Below are 23,636 nucleotides of genomic sequence, written 5' to 3'. Positions count from 1 at the left end.
TGCTTGCTATAGTTTGGATCATAAGTGCCGAAGTTCAAAGCTTGTGCAAAGGGCTGCTTAGCACTCAAATTGAGATTGTCAAATGTCAGATTTGTTCACAACTCTTAAAGTTTTTTGGGATGTTGTTATTAAACAGCCATTGAGGGTCATGGCCATGCAATTAGGGACCTCTCGTTTATCGCCTGGCCATGACCTAGCTGGTTTTAAATGGTTGTTTAACACCTCTTTGCCGAACATTTGTTCCCTCAGTAATCTTCTATCAATTTGGCTCTCTCTGTACTTGCAGGTGATACTGCGTCTTCTCTAGGCAGTGCGATGGATGAACTGATGAGACACCAACCACTTCTCAAAGCTGACGCAATGAAAGCGATCATTAAGGTAATGGAAGATCCTGAAGAAATATTCTTTAGCCCTCTTTGTCTCCTATTTCATTGTTCATCTCTTTTTTCTACTGAATCCATTCTGCCTCTTTCTTTTCACTCATCTCTCAAGAAAGTCTACAGTAGAAACATGAGGACGTTAACACTTTCGCTTTTGGCATTTGCACTACAGGTAATTTTGGTTGGTAAGCAGTTTGCAACAACTAATTCAAACTTCTGAAGTATTCTTAAATGTGATCAGACGCCTGGTGCAATATCATGGTTTACTAAGTGTAAGCAAATAATTGACCCTTGCTATAGGCCCAAAAATAAGTGTGATTTAAGTGTCCTTTGAAAGATTGCAAAGAATTTTCACTCTTTCCAATTTGCTCCTGTTCATTTTGTGGTGACTTGTGTCCGAGGTGTTAAAATCACCAGACTCAAACTTTACCGATCTTAGACCCTACCTTCAAGCAGCTCTAAGAAATTGTTCTCCGATCCTAAGTGTTTAAAATTATGTGTTTCTTCTTTCAGTTGCTTGAAGAGATCTGCGTTCTCGGCAAGGACCCTAAGTACACCTGTAGTCGTACCCCATCCAAGGCTAAGATCCAGGAGCCCGGTGGCAGCGCTCCGGCAGGGAACGTGGATGCGGACAACGATACCTCAAGTGATGATGAGGAAGATGAGGATGAGATTGCCAGCACGATGAGCCAGACCAGCACGCTGAAATCAGAGGCTGAAATCCAACAGTAAGACGTCTCTTTGCTCTTAACTACTTAACGTCGTTATTCTGAAAAATTTCTGTGGTGCCCATGGAACTTTTTTGAGCTTCAGTTCCGTCCTGCAACCCAATTCTTGAACTCCATTCATTGATTACATCCTTCAATCTACACCGATTAAAGAGGAATGTCAATTCCTACCTTCAGCTCTCCAAGTTATTTCCACATTTAATAATGTTCCAGGCCTCTGGCCTGAAGTCTTTCTCAGATTCAAATATGTTAGTGAGAAGTTATCTCTTCTCAAAAACTATGTTACTTTAGACGGAGCCATTTCTCACGATGTTTTATACTAATAACAGCTCTCCATTGCTCGTTACCAAATAGGTTTTTGTGATGTTATATATTTTGAGTAATTACCAAACAAGTCCAGTGCCTCTAAGTTAAACAATTTTTTTTTTTCACAGATCCTCAGGACCAGAAGTAAAAACACCGATTCCTTTACTGGATTACATCTTGAACGTGGTAAGTTTGTGTTTAGGTTCTGGGGGTGAAACTTGAGCCTGGAACATACTAAAAAATTGGGCCTCGGATAAACACGCTGCCGCTCTACCGATTGAGCTATCCACCCCTATGTAGGGAGACTGCCAACCATGTCGATGGTTCAAGTCCCCCCTCAAGTCAATTTTGCGTTGTTCAAACCCAAATCATTACAAATTGACCCAGTCAGTTTCCCAGGTTGTTTATTACTTAATATTTAATTCTCATGAAGGGACGGCTGTGGAGTGGCTTGCCTCTCACCCTTAGATCACAACCTAATGTTTCTTCATTCAAATCTAATCTCAAAACCTACCTCTTCAGTCAAGCCTACCATTAATTATTCCCTTGGTCCTATAACGCAGTGAATAGTTTTTCTAGAAACCAGCGCTTTAAAAGTTTATTATTATTGTCATTATTACTATTATTATCATTGTTATTATTTTGTGGTTGTCTAGATGAAGTTTGTGGAGGCGATACTGAGCAACAATGCAACCGACGACCACTGCAGGGAGTTTGTAAACCAGAAGGGTCTGATTCCGCTGATGGGTATACTGGGGCTGCCTAACATGCCAATTGACTTCCCCTCTCACCCTGCCTGCCAGGCGGTGGCCGGAGTCTGCAAGTCGGTCTTGGTGAGTGACTCAAACGGACTGTTTGGGCCCAATTTCATAGAGCTGCTTAAGCAGAAAATATTGATATCACATCGGTGTAAGGGTTAAACCCAATAACAGAAAATGTCACTTAAAATATTTCTGTTAAGCAGAAATGAGCAGAATACCAGTCGCAGTTTGTACATGTTAGTTTGGTTGGTAACCTCATTCTGGTAAGCATAATTTTGTTGTGCTTAAAGCTACTTTTTGTGCGTAAGCAGCTCTATGAAATTAAATGGGCCTAGGTATGGTGTTGTTCTTGTTTTTTATTGGACCAGTTTTGGAGTCTGCAAGTCCATCGTAAGAATAATCAGAATTGCTTTAAGAACTAAGAGAAATAGTTTGTTTCTATGAAACAAGCAAAATCAGGGATGAGAAATTTGGGACTCTAAACTAAAAAAAAATTTTTTTTCTGTCTGCCTGCTGAAAAAAAAGAGAAAGACTTTTTGCTTTTTATACCATAGTTTCATTTGGTTGGTAAACTATTTGCAACAGCTAATTCTTATTTTCCCCCCCCCAAAAAAAATTCCATGATGTTGACTTCAAATTTTCTTAATGTTGATTCAGTCCTTGGCCCACGAGACCTCGGTGCTAGAACGAGGCCTGATGTACCTCGACGGGGTCCTCAAGTCTCTGGAGCCCCTCCATCACCCACTTGGTACTCCGGGGGGCTCAGTCCTCCTCAGAGAGCTCGTCAACGCACCCAACATATCCGAAGCCCCGCAGTCTGCACAGGCCACACCATTACTCCATGCCATGGCATCGGCTCACGCTTATGTCACCATGTTCGTTCATGTATGCAGAGTTGGTCAGGTGAGTGGGTCTATGTTCTATTGTAATATTATTTTGATGGGTCATTGCAAAGGTATATCCCCCCCCCCCAAAAAAAAAGGCAAATGTTTCTAGATGAAACTGACCCAGATGTACACACAAACCTTTGAGGAGATTTAATGTTTTGTTCATGGAGTCTCACTTATGCGAGATAAACTTGTTATTTTTAAGATCAAGAAGAACATTTTGAGACATGTAACACCACCAGGGCTGTAATTTCATGGATGCCTTGGTCTCTGTTGCCCTGGTCATGTCCTTGGTGCTCCTGTGAAAGTTTTCTTAAAACTTTGAGATTATCTGAGGAAGTGCCATTTAAGTCGGACAAACAAAGAAGGGGACAGTGTCTGCAAGACTTAGCTTAGCAGAATTTTTGTTTTGAAGGAAATGTCAGTATCTTTTTATCGTGGAGTTTGTGCTGTTAAAACCAGAAAAGCTTTATTTTAAGTTGGATTTTTATAAAACCATGTTCTTATTACAATTTGAAAGCAGAGCGATGTGCGTACGATATCAGTCAACCAGTGGGGTTCAGACCTCGGCCAGTCCGTTCTGCGTGGCTTGAGTAAACTCTACACTTCCCTTGTGTGGGAGAGTATCGTCCTGCTGGCCCTCTTCACCCCCGGTGCCCTTCCCGAAGGATGTGATCTCGGCAAAGCGGAGAAGGAGAAGTTACTTGCCAAGGAGATTCAAGTCCTCGTGGAGGACACCTCCAAGTCTGGCAGCCGCAAGGCCGAAGACACTGAGAGCAGCGGTAGTGCTCTAAGGACTAGTGACTTAGATCTGAGCTCTGGAAGTGCCGTCTCCTTGATGGAGGTCGGTGATGCTCTATCCCCGATGGAGGTTGAAGACTCCAAGTCGGAAGGGAAGTCCAAACCCAAGATGACCCCGCAGATGCTGAGACAGCTACGGCAGGCCATGCCGGTGCTCTACGCGCCGTCACGCCTTGGCAAGGGGCTCTCTGAACTCTTTGGGTTGTTGGTGAAGCTGTGTGTCGGCTCGGCGGGACGGCAGAGGAGTAGACAGCAGCTTCAGCCTAACATGACTTCGCCGTCTGAAGCAGCAAGGAACACTGCCAAAGCACTGACTGATCTCTTGGCAAGCAGCTTGTCATGGACCCCTCCACCAGCTTGCCCTCTGCCCAAGTTCAGGTGTGTAATCTAACCTTTCAAACAAGGCTCTATGTCTTAATTTTTAATTTTTTTTAAGAATAGAATTAAAGACGGAAGTTAGAAGAAGAAAAAAAAAACACCGAAACTTTAGAATAATTTTGTTTTAACAAACAACACAGGAGGGATTCGAACCCACAAGTTTCCCCATTTTTTAGCAGATGTTTGGACTTGATATGCCACTGAGGAGCTAGGCCCATTTTCATAGAGTTGCTTAAGCACGGAAAATAAAAACAATTCTGCTTCCTTAAGGTTACCAAATAAAATGCCATGTGACATTTACCTTTTTTGACTGGTTTCCTGCTCATTTTTGCTGAGCAGTAATTAAATAGCAATATTTTCTGATAATGCAGCTCTATGAGCTTGGCCCCTCTTGTTGGATACTAGTCACAAATGGTTTGTGTCATAAGGTATTGCAGCTGGTAACCTTATTATGGTATGCATACATTTGTTGTGCTAAGTTTCTTTTTTTGATAAAGCAACTCTATGAAATTGGGTCCTGGTGATATGAAGAATTTGAATCCTATCCTAGTGCCATTCAATAATTCTTAGTACCATTCAACACTGTGAAGAACCATTCAATATTTCTTAGAACCCTAAGCACCTTTCAATATTGCTTAGCACCTTTAGATATTGCTTCGCACCATTCAATATTGCTGGGGATTTTTCAAGATGTTGTTTGGGTTGGTTTTTGTCTTTCTTCTTAGGCTGACTTTCTGTGCAGTCAGCTTTGCCTCGTCCATGCTAAGCACCATTTAATATTGCTTAGCACCATTCAATATTGCTTAGCACCATTCAATATTGCATTTGCTGTTTTTCAAGATGTTTATTTGGTTTGGTCTTCCTCCCTCAGGCTGACTTTCTACATATGTGCAGTCAGCTTTGCCTCGTCCATGCTAAGCACCATTTAATATTGCTTAGCACCATTCAATATTGCTTAGCACCATTCAATATTGCTTAGCATCATTCAATATTGCATTTGCTGTTTTTCAAGATGTTTATTTGGTTTGTTTGTTGTCTTCCTCCCTCAGGCTGACTTTCTACATCTGTGCAGTCAGCTTTGCCTCGTCCATGCTAAGCACCATTCAATATTGCTTAGCACCATTCAATATTGCATTTGCTGTTTTTTCAAGATGTTTATTTGGTTTGTTGTCTTTCTCCCTCAGGCTGACTTTCTGCATATGTGCAGGCAGCTTTGTCTCGTCCATGCTAAGCACCATTCAATATTACTAAGCACCATTCAATATTACTAAGCACCATTCAATATTGCTATTCAGTATTACTGGTTAATTTTCAAGATGTTCTTTGGGATGTTTTTGTCTTCCTCCCTTAGGCTGACTTTCTACATCTGTGCAGTCAGCTTTGCCTCGTCCATGCTGTTTGATGAGAAGAAGAACCCGTATCATCTCATGTTGCAGAAGTTCATGACCTCAGGCGCTCATGCTGCCGTTTTCGAGTAAGTCTCATCGACTCCAAAGATTTCTAAAAATTATCTTGAAAAACCTTTTCTCAAGTTATTTTTATTTACTCAATGCGGAGGAGGTGACAGCTGACCTTTTCATGTTGTCTCTCATTGCCTGGTCTGCGCTCCAACTGGGATGGTTAATATATTTATTGGGGGGGGGGGGGGGGGGGGGGGGGGGGTGGGGGGGGGGTTCGGCAATCGCCTGAAGATAGAAGTGTTAAAGGGATATTAAGTGCTTTTTGGTCAATGTAAAATCAACGACTTACTACCACCACAATTCCTGTCATGGCCTGGGATTGTAGCAGGTGTAAGGGATATTAAGTGCTTTTTGGTCAATGTAAAATCAACGACTTACTTCCACCACAATTCCTGTCATGGCCTGGGATTGTAGCAATTGTAAACAAAGCATTTGTGAACAAAGCCTTGTGAACGTGAACAAAATGTTGTTTTCAGCAGTGCAGTTTTACGGATAACAATTTATATGTGTTGATTTGATTTGTTTTATTTTAGCGCATTCAACTGGGCATTGTCAATGGGTGGCAAGGTCCCAACCAAAGAAGGCCTGGAACACGCTGAACTACCAGGTAAGACATCCAGATTATTCACGGAGGAAAATATAAAAATAAGATATTAATAACTGTGTTTCGTAAAGCGCCTTTTCCGGTGGGCGAAAAGCGCAACAACAAAACAAATGAACACCACAGAGGAAACATAAAAATAATTGTGACTAAGTAGCCTGAAATGTAAGCCCTTGTACTGGATGAAATATTCCTACTATTTAAGAACATTAGTGCAATATGTATGGATTTCATTAAAATTGCTTTTGCATATTTTTGAAGCTTTTGGTTAATGGAGGTTATTGAAATCCTTACAAATTCCACTAATGTTCTTACTACAGTCTCGAATCGTGTTTTTTTCTTAGAGATATAAAAATGCTTGTTTTGGGTGGTTATTAAAAATTTTTTTATTTTCTGATGACCTGACAGAGGGAACTGGTGAATTCCTTGATGTGTGGCTGGTACTGATTGAGAAGCTAGTCAACCCAGAGACCGTGCTGGACTCGCCTCATTCCCTACCAGCAAGGTCTTCAACTAACTCTGCCTATGCGCCATTCAGCCCTTCACAGTTCCTCATCAGCACTCATAAGGTAAGCTTCATTTACTGCCACAGCCCGAACTTGAGGGGTAAAAGAAAAATGCAGAATGAAGCAAGCTGTAACTGGAGGTTACTCGAGATTGTAGCCTCAAATTGCCACTCGAGTATCTCAAAACCAAATTCGGTTGGACTTGGATAAAATTTGTATGCCTGGTACAGTGATTAACAACCATAAAACAAGGTAACTTCCTGCATAGGATATTGAAGGATTTAGAAGGATTAGGCTTAAAGGGAAGGTATGGTAATCACTTGATTTTACTTCGAAGTAATATGGTTATTTAAAAAGATATTAGTCTTAAGCCTGGCCTGGTTCATACTTCCTGCGAATGCGAAGCGGATGTTGCCGTTACAAATTGGCAATGGTTCAACTCTGGGCAACTCACTTGCGAATATCGCTGCGAAAGGAAAGTTGTGACGTCAAATTCACGTCAAATTTGCTTCACATCGACATTCGCATAAAGTATGAACCGGGCTTTAAACTTCAAACATCCACTAACTTCAATGGTTTTGATTCTCCATTCCCCAGGCCGCCTTCAAAGCAATCATGGGCTTGTGGGAATGCAAACCATTAAAGGTCTACGGCAGCCGGATGTCAGAGTCCCTCCTGGCCATCCTGTGTCACATCCTACGCGGCGAGGCAGTGGTCAAAGAACGACTAGAGAAGGAGAAAGCAGAAGAGGCAGCTGCAGCGACAACCTCGGAGGCTACCACTTCAGCCATAGCATCCGTACCTGCCAGCGGACCCACGTCAGCCTCTGTAAGCAGTGCTCTCGGTTCATCCAGATTGCTCGGTGACTCTGGACTGTTTGACGCGGCAGGATTACTTGGGAGGAGTCGACCCAGACCTGAACCTAACGAGGAGCATGTACAACAGGTGAGACCAAGGATGGAAATCACAGAGCCGTGAATTATATGCAAAGTGGGAAAAAATACATGTGTAATGAGATCAAGCTATATGAGTTGATTGTCAACAAAACAAACAAGAACAGTGAATGAAAAAAACAGAAACAGGATGAATTTTCACAATATTTTTATATTTTTATTTAAATGCAAAATATATCTTATTTAACAGCATTGGCTTTCTTCATAATAAAACAGGGTTAAAGAAGGAAAAATTGCCTGTGCAATTTTAATAAACAACTTGACATTAAACCCCCTTTTCTCAGTTTTATTCTATCGCATCTCTTGCTGTTTTTACTTTCTATCTGAAATCTTAAAGCTGAACCTTTTTTTAAAAAAATGATTTCAGCTGCTCGACATGGGCTTTTCCCGCAACCATGCGAGGGAGGCATTACAGCACACTGGGTCCCTGGAGCAGGCAGCAGAGTGGGCTCTGACACATCCACCATCGATGTCTGCAGTAAGTACCCCCTAAAAACAAAGTCACAACATGGCTTATATTGGATCGAGGAAGCTGTTTGTGTTGTGGTGCTGAATTGGCAAGGAAGTTCTTTTTGAAAGGGCCAATGGGCTGAACAATGCAGGAGGACCCCACAAACCCAATCTGTCGGGACACGTTTACTCAGCTCTAGAGAGACTGTAGAAATGCATCCATGAGGTTTAAGCCCCTTTTCACACTGCTTCCCATATCCCCATTTGTCACCTGTCTACCTGAAAGGCTGCATTGCCACCCATATACCATCTAGGGAAGGCCCATGATCGAGCCGGGACATTACTCGTCTTTCCATCCCAAAGAGTAGCAGGCGGATAGGCGATGGATCGTTCAGTGTTTTTGGGCCAACTCTCCAGAACAAAATATCACAAACCATAAGATCCTCTCCAACACTTTTAGCTTTCAAATGCAACCTCAAAACTTATTTATTCTAATGAACTATATTTGCTTTGGTTTTTGTGTAAGAAGTGCATTGATCATTTTTTTTTTTACTAATGCGCCATAAAAGAACTGGTTTTTATTATTGTTTATTATGGAATACAGCCCTGGGGAGGCCGCGGGTTTGTTTTACCCCACGGTTACCCCTGCACACTTTCACACTGTGTCCGTATTCTAAGGGGTTCTGGTTGCACGTTTCACCGCTTACACCTACTCTAGAGCAGGGGTGGCTATTCCCCAGGGCAGACCGGGGTGAAAAGGCCGGCCGTTATTCCATTGGGGCAAACCAGGGGGTACAGAGTAGTTTAAAAAGGGCTCAAGATGCAAGTTTAGTTTAGTTTAGTTTTATTCGACTTAACACTGGCATACAAATATAAGTATACAAATTGATACATAAAGATACAAAGATGCGAAATAGCTAACAACAAATACAGAGCCAGTGAGTTGAGAGGAGGAACAGGTGACCAGCACCTCTACAAAGCCGTCCTGCCACAAAGAATGTCCCCTAATACCAACTCCACAGTTACAAACCACCCATCTCTCTGTTAAAAAAAATAAAGGGGAGCGCTTGAAGGTGGAACTGACACAACAAGAGCAATTGCAATGTGACAAGTTGTTGATTATCATAAACTGACCGTTTGCAGATTTTTCCATTCCACCATTTTGATGATGACATCATCTTTCTCCATTGCAGGGTTTTGGTACGGGTTTATCTGAAGAGGAAGAGATGATGCGAGCTATTGCTATGTCTCTAGGAGAATCCGTTCAGATGCCAACAGATCAGGAGGTAAGACCGGCATGATATTCTTCCTACTGAAGTCTGATTTCAGATTTCTTTTACCTGGGGAAAAACCTGGCAAATAGTGTTTAAACAGCCTGAAAGGTCCATAAAAGCCTTCACCATGACATGTAGGTCAGCCCTTGTACTCCGTAAAGTATTCCTACTTCTTTTCAAAGGACCAAATATCAAGCCTAGTGAGACCCCTGCCGATAAAAATTCTGGGCTTACTATTGTGCTAAGCCGGATGCACTTGATTTTGCAAGTCTCTTTTTTTTCTTTCATTATTCTCTCGCAACTTCGACGACCAATTGAGCTCAAATTTTCACAGGTTTGTTATTTTATGCATATGTTGAGATACACCAAGTGAGAAGACTAGTCTTTGACAATTACCAAAGGTGTCCAGTGTATTTAACAATGAAGCTACAACGTAACCAAGTAACAATAAAAGCTAGTTGTTATATAGCACATTTTACAATAAATATCAATGCACTTACTTACGTGCCGTGGTCATTGGGCCAATAACCAATTCGTTTAGTCTGTCTCAGCTACCTGGGGGAGTATGCAGCCAAGCTGTTGTGGCGCTCCAGTGGCTTTTTCAAACACTATATCAACCTCTACCCTCAAAGGTACCCATTTATACCCCTGGGTTAAGACATCAAGTCCCTGCCTCAATAATATGCGATCTTTTCAATGCAAGAGATGGTCTTTTAATAATAGTTTCTCATTTGATTTTTACTAATTGATTTCAATGAGTGAATATTGATGATGAAATGTACATGTCTTACAATTTTCTTTGTTAGGAGGAAGAGAGAAAGAAGAAAGAAGATGAAGAGAAAGCCAAGAAAGAGCAAGAGGCTAAAGAAAAGGAGCAAGCAGCAAGTGATCGCATCCCAGATGAACCTCCTCTGGAGAAACACCATCTAGATGAGTTTGTTAATAACATGCTGCCTGGGTGCTTCAAGCTCTTGGATGAACTCTCTGATACCGTATACAGGTATGTGCTTGTATTGTCGGAATTCAGGGCATAAGATATTAGAAGACATAAGAAACTTTACAATAATAATAGTGGCTTCTTATATAGCGCGTATATCCACACTTTGTATATGGGACCTTGATTGAATAATAAGAACTACTACTTTTTACATAGCACCATGTAATGGTTTACAAGGTGCTGTGGCGCAATATGCAGCCAATCAAATCAGGAGAACCAGGGCGAACCCCTTCTCTTTACACGATAAGTGCACTGGGTTCTTTCTGTGTGTAACTCAACACACAGGACCAACGGCTGTACGTCCCAACCGAATGACCGAAGCAATCATGGTTGAGTGTCTTGTTTAAGAACACAAGTGTTGCCACTTGGGACTCCTCTCAAAAAGAGGCTCTAGCCCATATGCACAAGCACCATTTTAAAACTATACCACAATCAGCTGCCACAATGCATCTTGGAAAAATAAAGCATGCTGCCAAGATGGATGCTGAGTTGTGGTTTACGTGGTGCTATGCCTGGTTTGATAGGTGTCTCCCCCATTGCTTCAAAATCAGCACACCATGATGGTTGCTGTTGTTGGTTGGGCACACACTTCTTACTTCCTATTTAACTGGCAGGTTTGTTACTCATAAATCTATTCATTTCTTAGTTCCCACACCATGCAAAGCGTCAAATCTTGCAAATCTTTTTAACCTAATATCACATTTGCGCCAAAGCTTCTGCCTTTTTAAAATATTTTTTTTTTTGGGTGGCTTTGTTTGATTTTCAGAATATGTGATTTATTAGTTGTTGCTAATAACCGTGATGGTGAGCCGTGGAGGAAACGTATGCTGAGTTCCCTCGTCAGTGAGGTAAGATCAAACAAATTTTAACCACTTTGAGTTGATGTTAAACAAACAAAAAATTTAAAAGAAATTGAACTTCTTCAGTACTTGTTTTTCTTAAAAATATCATTGACACAATGAAACCCTGACTGGACAAAAGGAAGACGACTCACTGTGAATAAACCGTATTTAATAGCCCCTTTTTTGCTATGAAAGTCGCCATCTTGTAGGGCAAACCGTATGTGCGTCCAAACGCGTCCATCAAAGAAGCATGCATCATTCCCGGTTTGATTTCTACAGCACACACACGCACACGCGCACAGACGCCATGTTGTAGGGCAGATATTTGAATGTTGACGTCGTATTCAATACGGTCTATAGCGGGTTATTGTCCATAATCCTGAGCTCCTACTTTTCTGAGTCCTGTGAAAATAAATCTACACACATTTCACTCGATTTGAAAGGCAATATCCAAATAATAAATTTCATGATTCTAAAAAAAGGTGTCTTAGTTGTCCAAAGCTTTGTTACACAACTTTCTTTTCCGATTGACACAAATCATTGTTAAAAAATAAGATAATATATTTGAAATTTGCAAAAATAACCGAAGAACTTAATCTTTTTCTTCAGATTGCAGAAAACGGCAAACTGCTTCTTGAGATAGCATGCCCCGCCCAGCCCACGGCGTTCGCTATGGATGGTACGTCCACAGCGACAGTGACTGCAGCAGAGCGTGCTAATAAACTTGCAACAAGTGCTGAGGCATCAAGACTTGCACCCAGACTCCATCTGTTGTGCCTTCTGTTTGAGGTGAGTTGACTGACTATAAGATTTGTATTTTCTTCCTGCCTTTGAAAGGTTCTTTGTTGGGTCAGATGGTTTTGAACCTTTCCTGTTTCAGCACCGTTAAAACAAATGTAGATTGGTGAATGCTCCAACAATTAATGGCCACAAGTACTTACTTGGTGAGAAAGCACCACAGCTGCTGATAGTAAAAAAAACTATTTTGAGAAAGGATTACCTTTGATGTAATATGGTTTTGATAGTTTTTCAAGCGGACAACAGACCTTGGAGTGAAACTGGGGCCAAATTATGAACAACTTAATTCACATAGGGGAGTGAGGCGCGTGGTGAGGATTTCTATCTTCCGCCCAGGTAGTATTTAGTAAGCAGGACAGCTCTTTTCAGAACTGAGAAGTCTCAGAAATTCTGAAAATATCTAATAAACGTCGGTAGAATATAAATTAAGACAAGTTCTCACATGAACATAATCAACCTGGCAAGTAGATACACAAATGGTGTTACCGCAAAAGAAACTTTATACACAAGAAGAAGAGGAAGAAGAAGAGAAAGGAGTTCTCGCCGGCCTGTCAGGAGTTGTTGATCAGTAATCTTGATGTCCGTTATCTTTATCTTCCCAACAGGAGATGAAGGGAGTATGTGCTAATGCAGTGGATGAATCCGGGGTGCTTCAAGTTCTAGTTCAGCTTCTTGAGGAGTCTCAGAAATGCATGTGTTGTGTCAAGGACACCGCCACGCCAAAGTAAGATAACTGTTTTAACAACCCACCTGCCTTTCACAACTGTTTTGATTTCCTATTTGTTCACCCTTGACTGTCCATCCCTGACCAAAAATACTATCAGTTCTTTTTGTTTGTAGCAACTGGAGAAACTCTAATAACAGCTTATGGTTATGATGGTATCTCAAGTGAGTGGCATAGCAGGATAGCGGGGAATTTTTTGCTTGTGCACTTGTGTACTCCCTGTTACTAGGCATTCTTCGCTTACACAGCTAGCGCAGAAATTTTGTGCTAGCACTGTAAGTCAAGAACGGTGATCACAAGCGCAGAATTTGCATGTAAGCAGAGCCCTAGAATTGGGCCCTGGGCCCAATTTCATAGAACTGCTTAAGCACAAAATGTTGCTTAAGCAAAAAAATCCTTGCCTAGTAAAATTAATTTACCGGCCAAAACTGCACTCAATTGTTATGCTAAGTAAACAACAGCTAAATACCAGTCACAAGCAAATGTGTATCGCATGAAATTTTGGCCAGTAACATGTGTAAAATAAGCGAGCTATTTTCGTGCTTAAGCGAATTTTTTGCTTAAGCAGCTCTATGAAATTGGGCCCTGGTCTTATGGGCAGATTAACCAGCTACCTGAAAAGCCTCAACGTTCACAGTGGAAGCAGGTATATGTCAAAGCAAGATCTCTGTAGCCACCGTCTCAAGATTCAGAAATGTGGTCGCTGTTTATATTTCTCCCATCTCCAATCTTGTAATGCCACATAACTCGGCTGAAAAAAATACCAAGAAAATTTCAGATTGAGATCCTATCTGACGGTCACCAGTCACATAGGATGGTTAATGTTCATTGACTGAACGAGTTTATTGTATTTAATATTCGCAGGTGGTTAGGCCCTCTGTTGCTGTTAATCGACCAGTTTGAAAAGGCGGCAGTAACGGCACGCAGGAAATTGGCTCAAAAGGTATGTAAAAGAAGAAAATATACTTGAATACTAAACAACATATATCCATGGTTATATATTTTTCTCTGTCATTTTGCCTTCTCAAAATCAAATGTAAGATCTTTAACTACAATTATTTTACATATTTCCTGTGATCTTTTGGCAGATTTGACTAAAAGTAAGTCGAGGTAACGTCTTCAAGTATTAATATTACAAATTTGCGTCCCTTAAGGTGATCCCCCTGCTGCCACTTTCCAGTTTATATCATAGCTTTGGTATGATCCCTGGCTATATGGCAGTTACAAGATGAATGACTTCTGGCACTCACCAACAAAGAAATTGACAATATAAGACTGGCAACATAGGGCCAGATAGCCCAGTTGGAAGAGCACTGGTATGTTAACCTGGAGGTCGCATTCCTGCTCTAGAACTTTTGTTGTCTCCAACCCCAAGTTAACCATTAATTATTTATGTTTTTTAGGGGGCCACTCACATCTGGAAATGGTTTGATGACTCGACGGGGCGCTGGTGCACCTACAGCAGCGCTAATAACAAGACGATTGATGATGCATACTGGGCGGGCAAACCCAGTGTTCGCTTCACTGCAGCAAGGAGGAGGTATATGGTGCACTTCAGTACCATGGTACAGGTGAGTTTATTCGAGCCTTCAAGGCAGGAACAGAGATCTCTCTGATTTTCAGGACAACTCTTTTATTGCAGTTTCTGCATAGTGTTGTAAGCATTTGCTTATAACTAGCATTGGTGGCTAGAGCGTAAAGCACCAGTCTCTCACTACAATGGCCCTGGTGCGATTCCTGGCTAGATTTGTTGTTCCCTTTTGAGAAATTAGAGGTGCATTCGCTGTGACTCGCAAAATCGTAGCCGTAAGCGACGGCCGATAATTAGCCGGTGTATGCTGGGTCTTTGGACCACTGGGACTTGCCTCGCATTCAGCCGAGTACAATGTAGCACATATTTGTGGCACAGGTTGTATACTCCCCAGGGAGCTGATGTGGTTCAAGGAATTTATTAAATAACCCAGTGACCAAGGGTTGTAACGTTGGAAGAGCTTTGAGACGCCCTTTGGGTGGGTAAAGCGCTGTATAACCAACAATTGTTGCTAACATTATTATTATTTTCATAAACAATAGTGGCAGCCTATAATTCTCTTGTGATCCTCGTTTGCACAACAAATGTATGAAGGTCTGGAATTGAAGATTACACAATTACCTCTGTGAAAATGGAGATACACTGTGCATGTTTCACAATGGAATGTTGGGACATGTTAATGTTTCGGACACAATGGAATGTACCGTGTTCATAATCTGGTGTTCAATTCAATTCAATTTTATTTATTTCATCGTAGTTTACAAGTAAAAAGTGAAAACAAAAAATTTCCATGTGTGCACTAAAATATTATTCAAGTTTATTTACAAAAACAGTTCGTTACAAATTACATAAGATAACAAATAAAACTAATTCCCAATGTATACAAAAGCGGGTGCACATGTCATCCATTTCTGGCACAGAAATTGTTGGTTTACAAAACTGTTTCAGACAGTTTGAATTCTGTTCTTGTAGCAATACCTCTAAATACATTAAAATCTTCACCCCTCTCAGCTGAATGAAGAGACGTTGAATCGCCGACCAGTGATGCAGACCTTACCCAGCAAGGAGCCACCCAAGGAAGCAGACAAAGAAACCAAAGAAGACAAGAGAAGAGACTCTGCCAAGAAGTTCAAGACTAACAGATCCACTGAAGGTAGGGTCCAGACAAACTTAAGTCACAGAGTTGCGGAAACAAGATTGTGCTGAATTAAAAGATTCGTTTTTACAAAATTCAAAACTATGCATGATGTTACTTACATATAATTTAGTAGTTACGGTTCACTCCTAAGCTAGGAGCTTTGTCAGACTGGTGACCATGTCCAATACTGAACTGCCTCTTATACCCTTTCTTGTGCTGAGTTCGAAGTGTTTAACCAAGGCCCTTTTTGAGACCATGGCTTGGGCTGAGGCTCTGTCATGTATGTAGAAGACGTAGGTATTCCTTACTGAGCGGACAGATCCAAGCTGGAGCATAAGCCCAAGCCCAGGCCGTGGTTTCGTAGAGGGACTATTAAGAGGAAGTTAAGAACAGGAAACCTGGTGGACCATTGGTCAATAACTGTGCTGTGCATGCTCGCTAAACAATGGTGTGTATTTGGGTGTCTCAAGTTCAGTGACCAGAGGGCGTCGAGAAAGATTCCGCCATTTTGTAATCAACCGAGTTCAGTAGGCTGGTCTAAATAGTCGATTAGAGAAGATTAACCAATGGTGACTAGACAGTGTTCGAATCAAGTTAGTGAAAGAAAGTCAATCCTGGTCCTTGCCCAAACTTGCCTCAAGCAGATATCTTTTCTCAATATCAAAATTGAGATTGAAATTTTGCAAACAAATAATACCTCTGAATGAGTATCGTCTTCAAAATTGAACCTGCCTGATTGAAACCTGTGTCAAAGAAGTACCATTTTGCTTTTGATGTTTCAGGTGCCAGTTCTGTTTCGATTGGAGCCGAGGAGAAACCGGTCACGGCCAAGGAACCTGACATTGTCCCAATCCGAGGACTGGAAGCTGAGCGGATCACAACAGTTGTCAGGTAAAAAAAAAAGTAGCTGAGCACAACAAAATTATGCTTACCAGGATAAGGTTAACAGCCAAACTACCATGTTACATGTGTAATTTGTGACTGGTATCCTGCTCATTTCTGCTAAGCAAAATATTGTAATATTTTGTACTTAATTTGAAGAAACAAAAATAACATAAAGTGTGAGTGGGTATAACTGTACTTGCCTGCATTAATCTGGTACGTTGTTATTTTGTTAAGGATAGCATTAAAAGGGTCTTGACAATTTTTAAATTTGACTATATGTAGTGTAGTGTACACCTCTGATAGTTTGGTACATGGAGAGTCACTTTTTCACCTTTTCTCCAGAAGACGATCAGAGCATACTGATCAAAACGTCAAGTTGAAACCTCTGGTTCTTTTCAGAACCACTCCAACTCATTTAGAGATTATCATTACATGGTGTTACCGCAAACCTTACTATATAGACATGTTTTCCTTTTCTTTTCCTTTTTTTTCCAGATCTTGTGTGGGTTTGATCAGCCTACCAGTAGAGCCAGACACTCTCCACGCCGTCATGCGCGTCTGTCTACGCTTCACGCGCGACCACAAAATGGCGTTACTCTTTGCGGAGCTTGGCGGACCACGCATGCTGCTCACACTCAATACGTCCTCGTCCTTCAATGGATTCTCGTATTTAGCGACGATTCTCATCAGACACGTGTTTGAGGAGACGCATGTGTTACGTCACGCCATGGATAAGGTAACCAGAACTTTGCGGCAAGCAATGATAATAATGAGGATATTTTTAAAGTGCTGAATGGAAAGGCAATGTATTAAAACGATGAACATCATGCACTGTAGCCACTTAAGTAAAACTAAAGTAATACACGCATGTGTGCTGAACCGTTCCACAAGAACAAATACATTCTTGGTTTTATGGTGTTTTTTATACCTTCGGGACTAGAGCTAATTTTTAAGAATGAAGGAATGAACTATTTTCTTCATAGGGTGGTTCAAACGAGTAATAATACAGGGCATGTCTCTCCTATGGTCTTATAGAATTCCAGAGCTGCCAACTTTCCCTTTATTTTGCAGAAAATTTCCCTGAAAATAAACAAATTTTTTCATGTATTGATAAACAGATTTGAAACTCTCCCTGATTATTGTAACTTTTCCCCTAATATGTAGAAAGTAATTTTGAATATCTGCCTGATCGTTGTACAAAATCTCCCTGATTGCATGGTGCAAATATTGACATCTCCATAATTCCAAGTCAATGTGAAAATGTTTGCTTAAATTTGATTTTATTGTTATCTCCCATGGTTGATGTCGAGTATTGGCAATCGTGGTATCGGCTAACTCAGTATTGGCTGCCCTTTATGTAATTTTAAATATCTGCCTGATTGTTGTACAAAATTTCCCCGATTTCACGGTGCAAATGTTGGCATCTCTATAATTCCAAATATAAGGTAGATAAAGTCCTTTACACAATTGGAAACTTTTCCTTGACTCTAATTTGTTATTATCTTCCATAGCTGATGTCGAGTATTGGCAACCGTGGTATCGGCTGCCCTGTATGTGGCGTCCTCCTGGGGAGTATAGGATCCAGGGAGCTACACTACGTCTTGAGGAAGCTCGGCCCGCTGGCATGTAGGGAGGAAGCGGTCTTTGACGACGCTGTAAGATCCATCCTGAGAATCGCTCTACCCATGACAAAAAGAGGTTGGCTTTCACGTACAGTGATGGACGTTTTAAAACAATCTTGTTCACAGTATTTCTTTATTCTATGATGTTATTCAAATGAATTTATCAAAATTTGAATTTGAAATTTTGGGATGTAAAAAAATGAATTCTGATCAAATTACGTGAAAAAGAGTTTTACTGGCCCTAGATTTGTCAAAAGTATTTCCTTATTTTGGGGCAGATATTCCTTTGTCTACAGACTTTCTTGAAGTTGTTAACTTGTGTCCAAGTTAATCAAACCGAAAATAGAATTAGCTGTTGCAGACAAACAAATAGTTGTTGGCCTGATGTTCAACCACAACAGAGTTTATAAATCCGTTACTTTAGCACCCTATAGGCTTTTTTTGTGTTTTACCTGTACACTGTTTGCTCATTACTTTCCCCGAGCCTTGTGTAATGATCCACAGGCATATCACTTTTTTTGGTTTTTTTTATGTTTATGCAAGCCGCCAGACACACAAGGCCTGATGGCCACTTCAAGGTGTGGGCTACAATTACTTTTTTTCCAGAGCCCTTTGCCACCTACTCCTAGGGCTGAAACAGGGTTACCCCTTTTACAGTACATACGGATGTGGGCTTTGGTATCATCAGTCCGAAGCCTGGACGGCAGAGCAGAAAGCACTACCTCCCCAATTTTACGGAGCAAGTGTCACGACTGAGATTGGAACCCGGAGCTTGAACCCGGTGATCTTAATCACTTGTGTGGGATTCGGACCCACGACATTCGCAGATGACTTACCACTAGATCACAGATTTCAACCCAACATCTATATTTAAACCCTGGAGGGTTTGATTTCCAGACTAAGAGATAACCTTCACTAATTTCAAACCCTGGATCAATTTTCTATTTTGACTTGACAGGTGAAGACGATGAGTCTCGTTACACTGGTCCCAACGCCCTGCAGCTACTCAAAGCATTACCCCTAAAGCCATACAGTCCACCGAGTATAGCTGCCCTAATGAAACATGTGCTCTGTGATCTACTCAATGCGCTGGCTGCGCAGACTGAACCACCGCCGACTGAAGGTAAGAATCGCATTCAAGTGGACCCTGAGTAAACAAGTGATGTGTTTATATATGTGGGACAACAGGCAACTTAGAGGCAACCAACTGCACGCAGTGCATGCCACAGGACAACTTTGGTAGCAAAGGAGTAATTTTTCAAAAAATGTCCGCATTATCACCATATGATTTCTATACGATTCAAATGTTGCTGCCTTTTCTTGTGATAGATTGCCTGAAACTGGTTGCCTGTGAATTGCCTCATGTGACATGACCCTTAGGCCGTGTCCGAAACGGCGACTTCGGCTACAGCTACGGCTAGATCGCGCGCGTCTGCCTATTCTTCAACACTGGTAGACGCGCTGATCTAGACGTAGCTGTAGCCGAAGTCGTCGTTTCGGACACGGCCTTAGGCACATGTCACACAAGGCAATCTCCAAGAAGAGAAGGCAGCCACGTTTGAATGTTCACATATTTTTCTTGGGGATCGTAAAGTAGCTTGATAGCGTGCACTGTAGTTGGTTGCCTCCAAGTTGCCTGTAAATGACGAGGCCCTAAGACTCCAATGTTAGTATTTGAATTATGCAGATTCTTTTAAACATCAGACAGCTTGGTTTAAAACAACTTGGTTTAAATTTCACCTTTATCCTTGATAATTAATCCCCTCTCTGTTTGTTCGTGCCCAGGTGCCACAGACGACAAGAAATCAACTGCAGCTGACCTGGCTCAGACGGTGGAGACAGGACTAGGGCTGAGAGAGATCGGAGACGAGCTGCTGCAGTTCTACGGCAGCAGCAGCAGTGGCGGCAACAGCGGCAGCAGGAATCAGCAGGGCAACCGCTTCACCACACAGCGACTGGATAGCGGCACTGATGCAGCAACTACTGCCGATGAAGAGGTCAGGCTTTATGCTGGTGATTTCGCTTTGAGAAAAATAAGAATATAATATCATGTCATTAAAGCCATTATACACTTTCGGTACAGAAAAAAAAGAAGAAAAAAAAGTTCACAGATTTACAAATAATTTACAGGGTTTACAGAAGGTAATGGTGAAAGACTTCTCTTGAAATATTGTTCCATGAAATGCTTTACTTTTTGAGAAAACATTAAAACAATATCAATTCTCGATAGCGAGAAATACGGATTTATTTTAAACACATGTCATGACACGGCGAAACGCACGGAAACAAGAATGGGTTATCCCGTTATTTTCTCCCGACTCCGATGACCGATTGAGCCTAAATTTGTACAGGTTTGTTATTTTATATATAAGTTGTGATACACGAAGTGTTGGACTTGGACAATACTGTTTACCGAAAGTGTATAATGGCTTTAACCTTGGCTTGTAAGGATTTACATTTAACCCTAAAATAAGTTTGTTGGAACGTATCAAATATTTTTACCCTTCCGATTGAAACTACGTTTTCTTTTTCCTGATTGAATTCTTTCAGCTTTCCGAGTCAACCCCATCAGGCTCCTCCCAGTCGGACTCCTTGCCCAAGAAGACGCCCAAGGCCCCAGGAGGCAAGGAAGACCCCGTTGTCGTCAAGAGCAAGCCCCTGATGCCCAAGTCGGCCATCTTACGACTCCTAGCTGAGCTGGTCCGCTCCTACGCTGGTTTTGCTCTTGCGATTGCACAGTACCAGTACACCGGTTCCCATACTCCACTGGTCAAAGAGGTAATTAAAATTTATTTGCCCAGTTCCACAGACTTTTGAAACAGAAAAATGCACTGGCTGCCCATTAAATATATCGCCTACTTTTTTTTACTTTGATCATCAGCTTCCTCAGTCCTTAACAAATAAAACTGGAGGTAAATCAAGGTTGAAGTCTGGAAAACACGGAAAACCTCAAAACACTTTGAGGCTAACCACAAGTTGCGTTCTTCCCTCATATATATTCTTCTTTCACACAGCATGGCTCTGTTCTCGCCTACATCCTGGACCATCTGCTCCCCCAGTGCCAGACCGCCGGGGACAAGGATTGCCCAGCCCTCGCCCAGGTCCTTCTGGCCAGCATCGCGTCCAGCAACCATAGCCCGGAGGCCCAGTCCATCTTGGTGACCGAGACCAAAGCCGCTCTGAGTAGAGCATTGTGCCTCCCCGAGAGCTCTGAGAAACACACACGGGTCCAGTCGCTCACATGTGAGTCTAAGCAACGCTTGTTTTGTCTTCTGGCCCTTTTGCTTGAGACTATTTTTAACAAGACACCAGGACTAAAACCACATTGATGTTAAAAAAATAGCAATTTGTAGTCATGTGAAGATATCCTTTGTTTAATTATAACCAAGGACCCTTTTTATTGTTAACAGAGATCCAGACCTAAAAAAAAAGCATCCATGTTAAAATCACCACAATAAGTAGTGTGAACTTGGTTTTTTGTAATTTTTTGTAATTTTTAACTTGTTTTTTTGGGTAGTTTTTAACATTTCTATTTTTTTTTATTTATAAATCTCTGTATTTTAAACTCAATTCATCTTGTAGTTGCGATGTTTGTTTAAAGAACCAATAATAATAATAATAATAAAAGAAAAAGAAAAAAGAACTGATTACTGTGACAAACCAAGGACCCTTGCATTATTCTCATGCACAGAATGTGGTACTAGTAGAAGAGAAGAAATTTTTCAGTTGTTGAACAAATCTTGACCTTTACCCACCCACCCCCCTCCCAAAAATAAGGGTTACAACAATAACAACATTTTAAACTTGCACTATAGCAAAGAAGTAGAGGTTATCATGAACGGATATCAAATTAAATTTGGTTTTCTTTCAACTTAAAAGCAGAGAATGTTTACTAACATAACATGTTATCAACACATTTCATAAGGGTTTTAAAAAACATTGATGCATCCTCTCTCATCCAACTGTATCTGTACTGAAACCGTTGCTTAATTAATTCCCAGTGTTGATTAGCGTGATGATCGAGGCGTGTCCCCCACCCGGCTCCGCCCAGCAGCAACCCAGCAACTCCTACAACAAACACCATCCAAACACCATGAACAACGTCATACGCATCCTGCTGCGCAAGGGTCTGGTCGTCGACCTGGCTCGCATACCCCATAGCCTGGATCTGTCCAGTCCGAACATGGCCGCTACGGTCAACTCAGCCCTCAAGCCGTTAGAGACTCTCTCGAGAGTGGTGAATCAGCCGAGCACCAGCGCCCTTGGTAAGACGGTGATCAAACCGAGAGCTGGTGGGAGGACGGCGTTGCAGAGCTCTGGCTTGTCTAGAAACGTCGCTGGTAAGTCTTTGTCGTTTTTTTGTTTACACAATTTCTCATTAGTACTGCCATTCTCATGACCAATTATGACATTGGGTCAAATCAATACTGCAGGCCTGATACTTCACAGAGGCAACGAAGGCAATTGCCTTTATGCCCTATGGTCAATGCCTTCGTGCCCTTGAAATATTCCAGTAGAAAATGTACAGTTTCCTCATAGTGGGCGGGGCCCTTTACTAAGGAGAAAATGCCTTGGTGCCTCTGCCCTTTCAAAACCTAAGCATACAAGCGTGAATCCTCCTTCACTGAATTTGCTAAAGATGATTGGTCTTTTGATGAAACTATAAAATTTAAATTGAAGTGTTTTTGGGGGTCATCTGGCTCCTTGAAGGGTCCTTGCACTTTTTACCTTTCAACATTTCTTCACCATATCTTTGAAATTCTGTGCGTGCCTAAGGCATTGGTGGAAACGCATGAAGATTGCCTAATGTCCAGGCCCAATGTCTTACAGCTGCTTAAGCAAAAAATATTGCTTAAAATGTTCCTGCTAAGCACAACTAAGCAGGATCTCAGTTGTATTTTCCACGTATCAAATGGTGTTTAGCTGGTTACCATAATCTGGATTTTGCTGTGCTTAGCACCTTTTTATGCTTGAGCACCTCTTTGAAATTGGGCCCTGGTGTTTGTAATAGTTGTTTTCTATGGATCTCTATACACATTACATATACAGGCAACACACTGCAAAGTGCGAGTAGTCTGGCTTCAATGAATGAACTCCTCGGTGGGGGTACTCATGTGGATACAGGTGGGTCCATGCCAAGACCTGTGCCTGCCTGCCTTCCTATAGTGTTTTTGTTCCCAGGCCTGATACTGCCTAAGAAGAGGCAACCAATGCAGTTGCCCCTGGTTGTTGCCTTGGTGCCCCTCCAACTGTTCCTGTCGAAAATGTCCAATCCTTTTCCCCATAGAGGAATTCTTTAACCATTTAGAGACCATAGCGACCGCAAGTGCCTTGGACCAAAATGCCAAGAGCGGCCACATATGACCATAATATTTGACCAACTTTTTCTCAAACAATTGGGCCAACAAAAGGTTTTGGACTGAATGGACATTTCCCATGTTTCAAATGTTAACATAAAGTCTACAACTCTACAACAAAACTTTGTAGTTCTTATTAATTTTTTCTGACATTTTACCTGAAAATAATGGTGCGAAAGGTCATTAAGAACAGCATTGTCTGGGCGTGTGGTGGTGATTATACAGAATTGAATGGTCTCTAAAGGGTTTATAGACCC

General features: G+C 41.6%; 1 protein-coding gene across 4 annotated transcripts in view; it reads left to right on the top strand.

The window, feature by feature from the left end:
* LOC117306587 (E3 ubiquitin-protein ligase HUWE1-like) overlaps nucleotides 1-23,636 on the top strand; it is a 92,401-nt gene that overhangs the window by 35,557 nt on the left and 33,208 nt on the right. For 2 of the 4 annotated variants that reach the window (XM_033791092.1, XM_033791086.1), the window contains exons 21-47: nucleotides 287-378; nucleotides 894-1,108; nucleotides 1,543-1,600; nucleotides 2,071-2,247; nucleotides 2,833-3,078; nucleotides 3,583-4,241; nucleotides 5,593-5,715; nucleotides 6,235-6,308; nucleotides 6,711-6,871; nucleotides 7,406-7,753; nucleotides 8,129-8,239; nucleotides 9,405-9,497; nucleotides 10,292-10,485; nucleotides 11,249-11,330; nucleotides 11,934-12,113; nucleotides 12,728-12,846; nucleotides 13,711-13,789; nucleotides 14,250-14,417; nucleotides 15,389-15,530; nucleotides 16,298-16,406; nucleotides 16,896-17,136; nucleotides 17,912-18,098; nucleotides 18,981-19,145; nucleotides 19,808-20,019; nucleotides 20,573-20,800; nucleotides 21,037-21,265; nucleotides 22,024-22,362. In XM_033791092.1, coding sequence (XP_033646983.1) covers nucleotides 287-378; nucleotides 894-1,108; nucleotides 1,543-1,600; nucleotides 2,071-2,247; nucleotides 2,833-3,078; nucleotides 3,583-4,241; nucleotides 5,593-5,715; nucleotides 6,235-6,308; nucleotides 6,711-6,871; nucleotides 7,406-7,753; nucleotides 8,129-8,239; nucleotides 9,405-9,497; nucleotides 10,292-10,485; nucleotides 11,249-11,330; nucleotides 11,934-12,113; nucleotides 12,728-12,846; nucleotides 13,711-13,789; nucleotides 14,250-14,417; nucleotides 15,389-15,530; nucleotides 16,298-16,406; nucleotides 16,896-17,136; nucleotides 17,912-18,098; nucleotides 18,981-19,145; nucleotides 19,808-20,019; nucleotides 20,573-20,800; nucleotides 21,037-21,265; nucleotides 22,024-22,362 — 5,031 coding nt within the window. Of the gene's footprint in view, nucleotides 1-286; nucleotides 379-893; nucleotides 1,109-1,542; nucleotides 1,601-2,070; nucleotides 2,248-2,832; nucleotides 3,079-3,582; nucleotides 4,242-5,592; nucleotides 5,716-6,234; nucleotides 6,309-6,710; nucleotides 6,872-7,405; nucleotides 7,754-8,128; nucleotides 8,240-9,404; nucleotides 9,498-10,291; nucleotides 10,486-11,248; nucleotides 11,331-11,933; nucleotides 12,114-12,727; nucleotides 12,847-13,710; nucleotides 13,790-14,249; nucleotides 14,418-15,388; nucleotides 15,531-16,297; nucleotides 16,407-16,895; nucleotides 17,137-17,911; nucleotides 18,099-18,980; nucleotides 19,146-19,807; nucleotides 20,020-20,572; nucleotides 20,801-21,036; nucleotides 21,266-22,023; nucleotides 22,363-23,071; nucleotides 23,147-23,636 lie in introns of all 4 variants that reach the window. The other 2 variants (XM_033791071.1, XM_033791078.1) reach the window with 2 other exon arrangements.

The sequence above is a fragment of the Asterias rubens genome, chromosome 2 (assembly GCF_902459465.1).
Source record: "Asterias rubens chromosome 2, eAstRub1.3, whole genome shotgun sequence".
Taxonomy (NCBI): domain Eukaryota; kingdom Metazoa; phylum Echinodermata; class Asteroidea; order Forcipulatida; family Asteriidae; genus Asterias; species Asterias rubens.
Note: the sequence above shows the minus strand (reverse complement) of the source record. Positions and strands in the feature narration are given on the sequence as shown.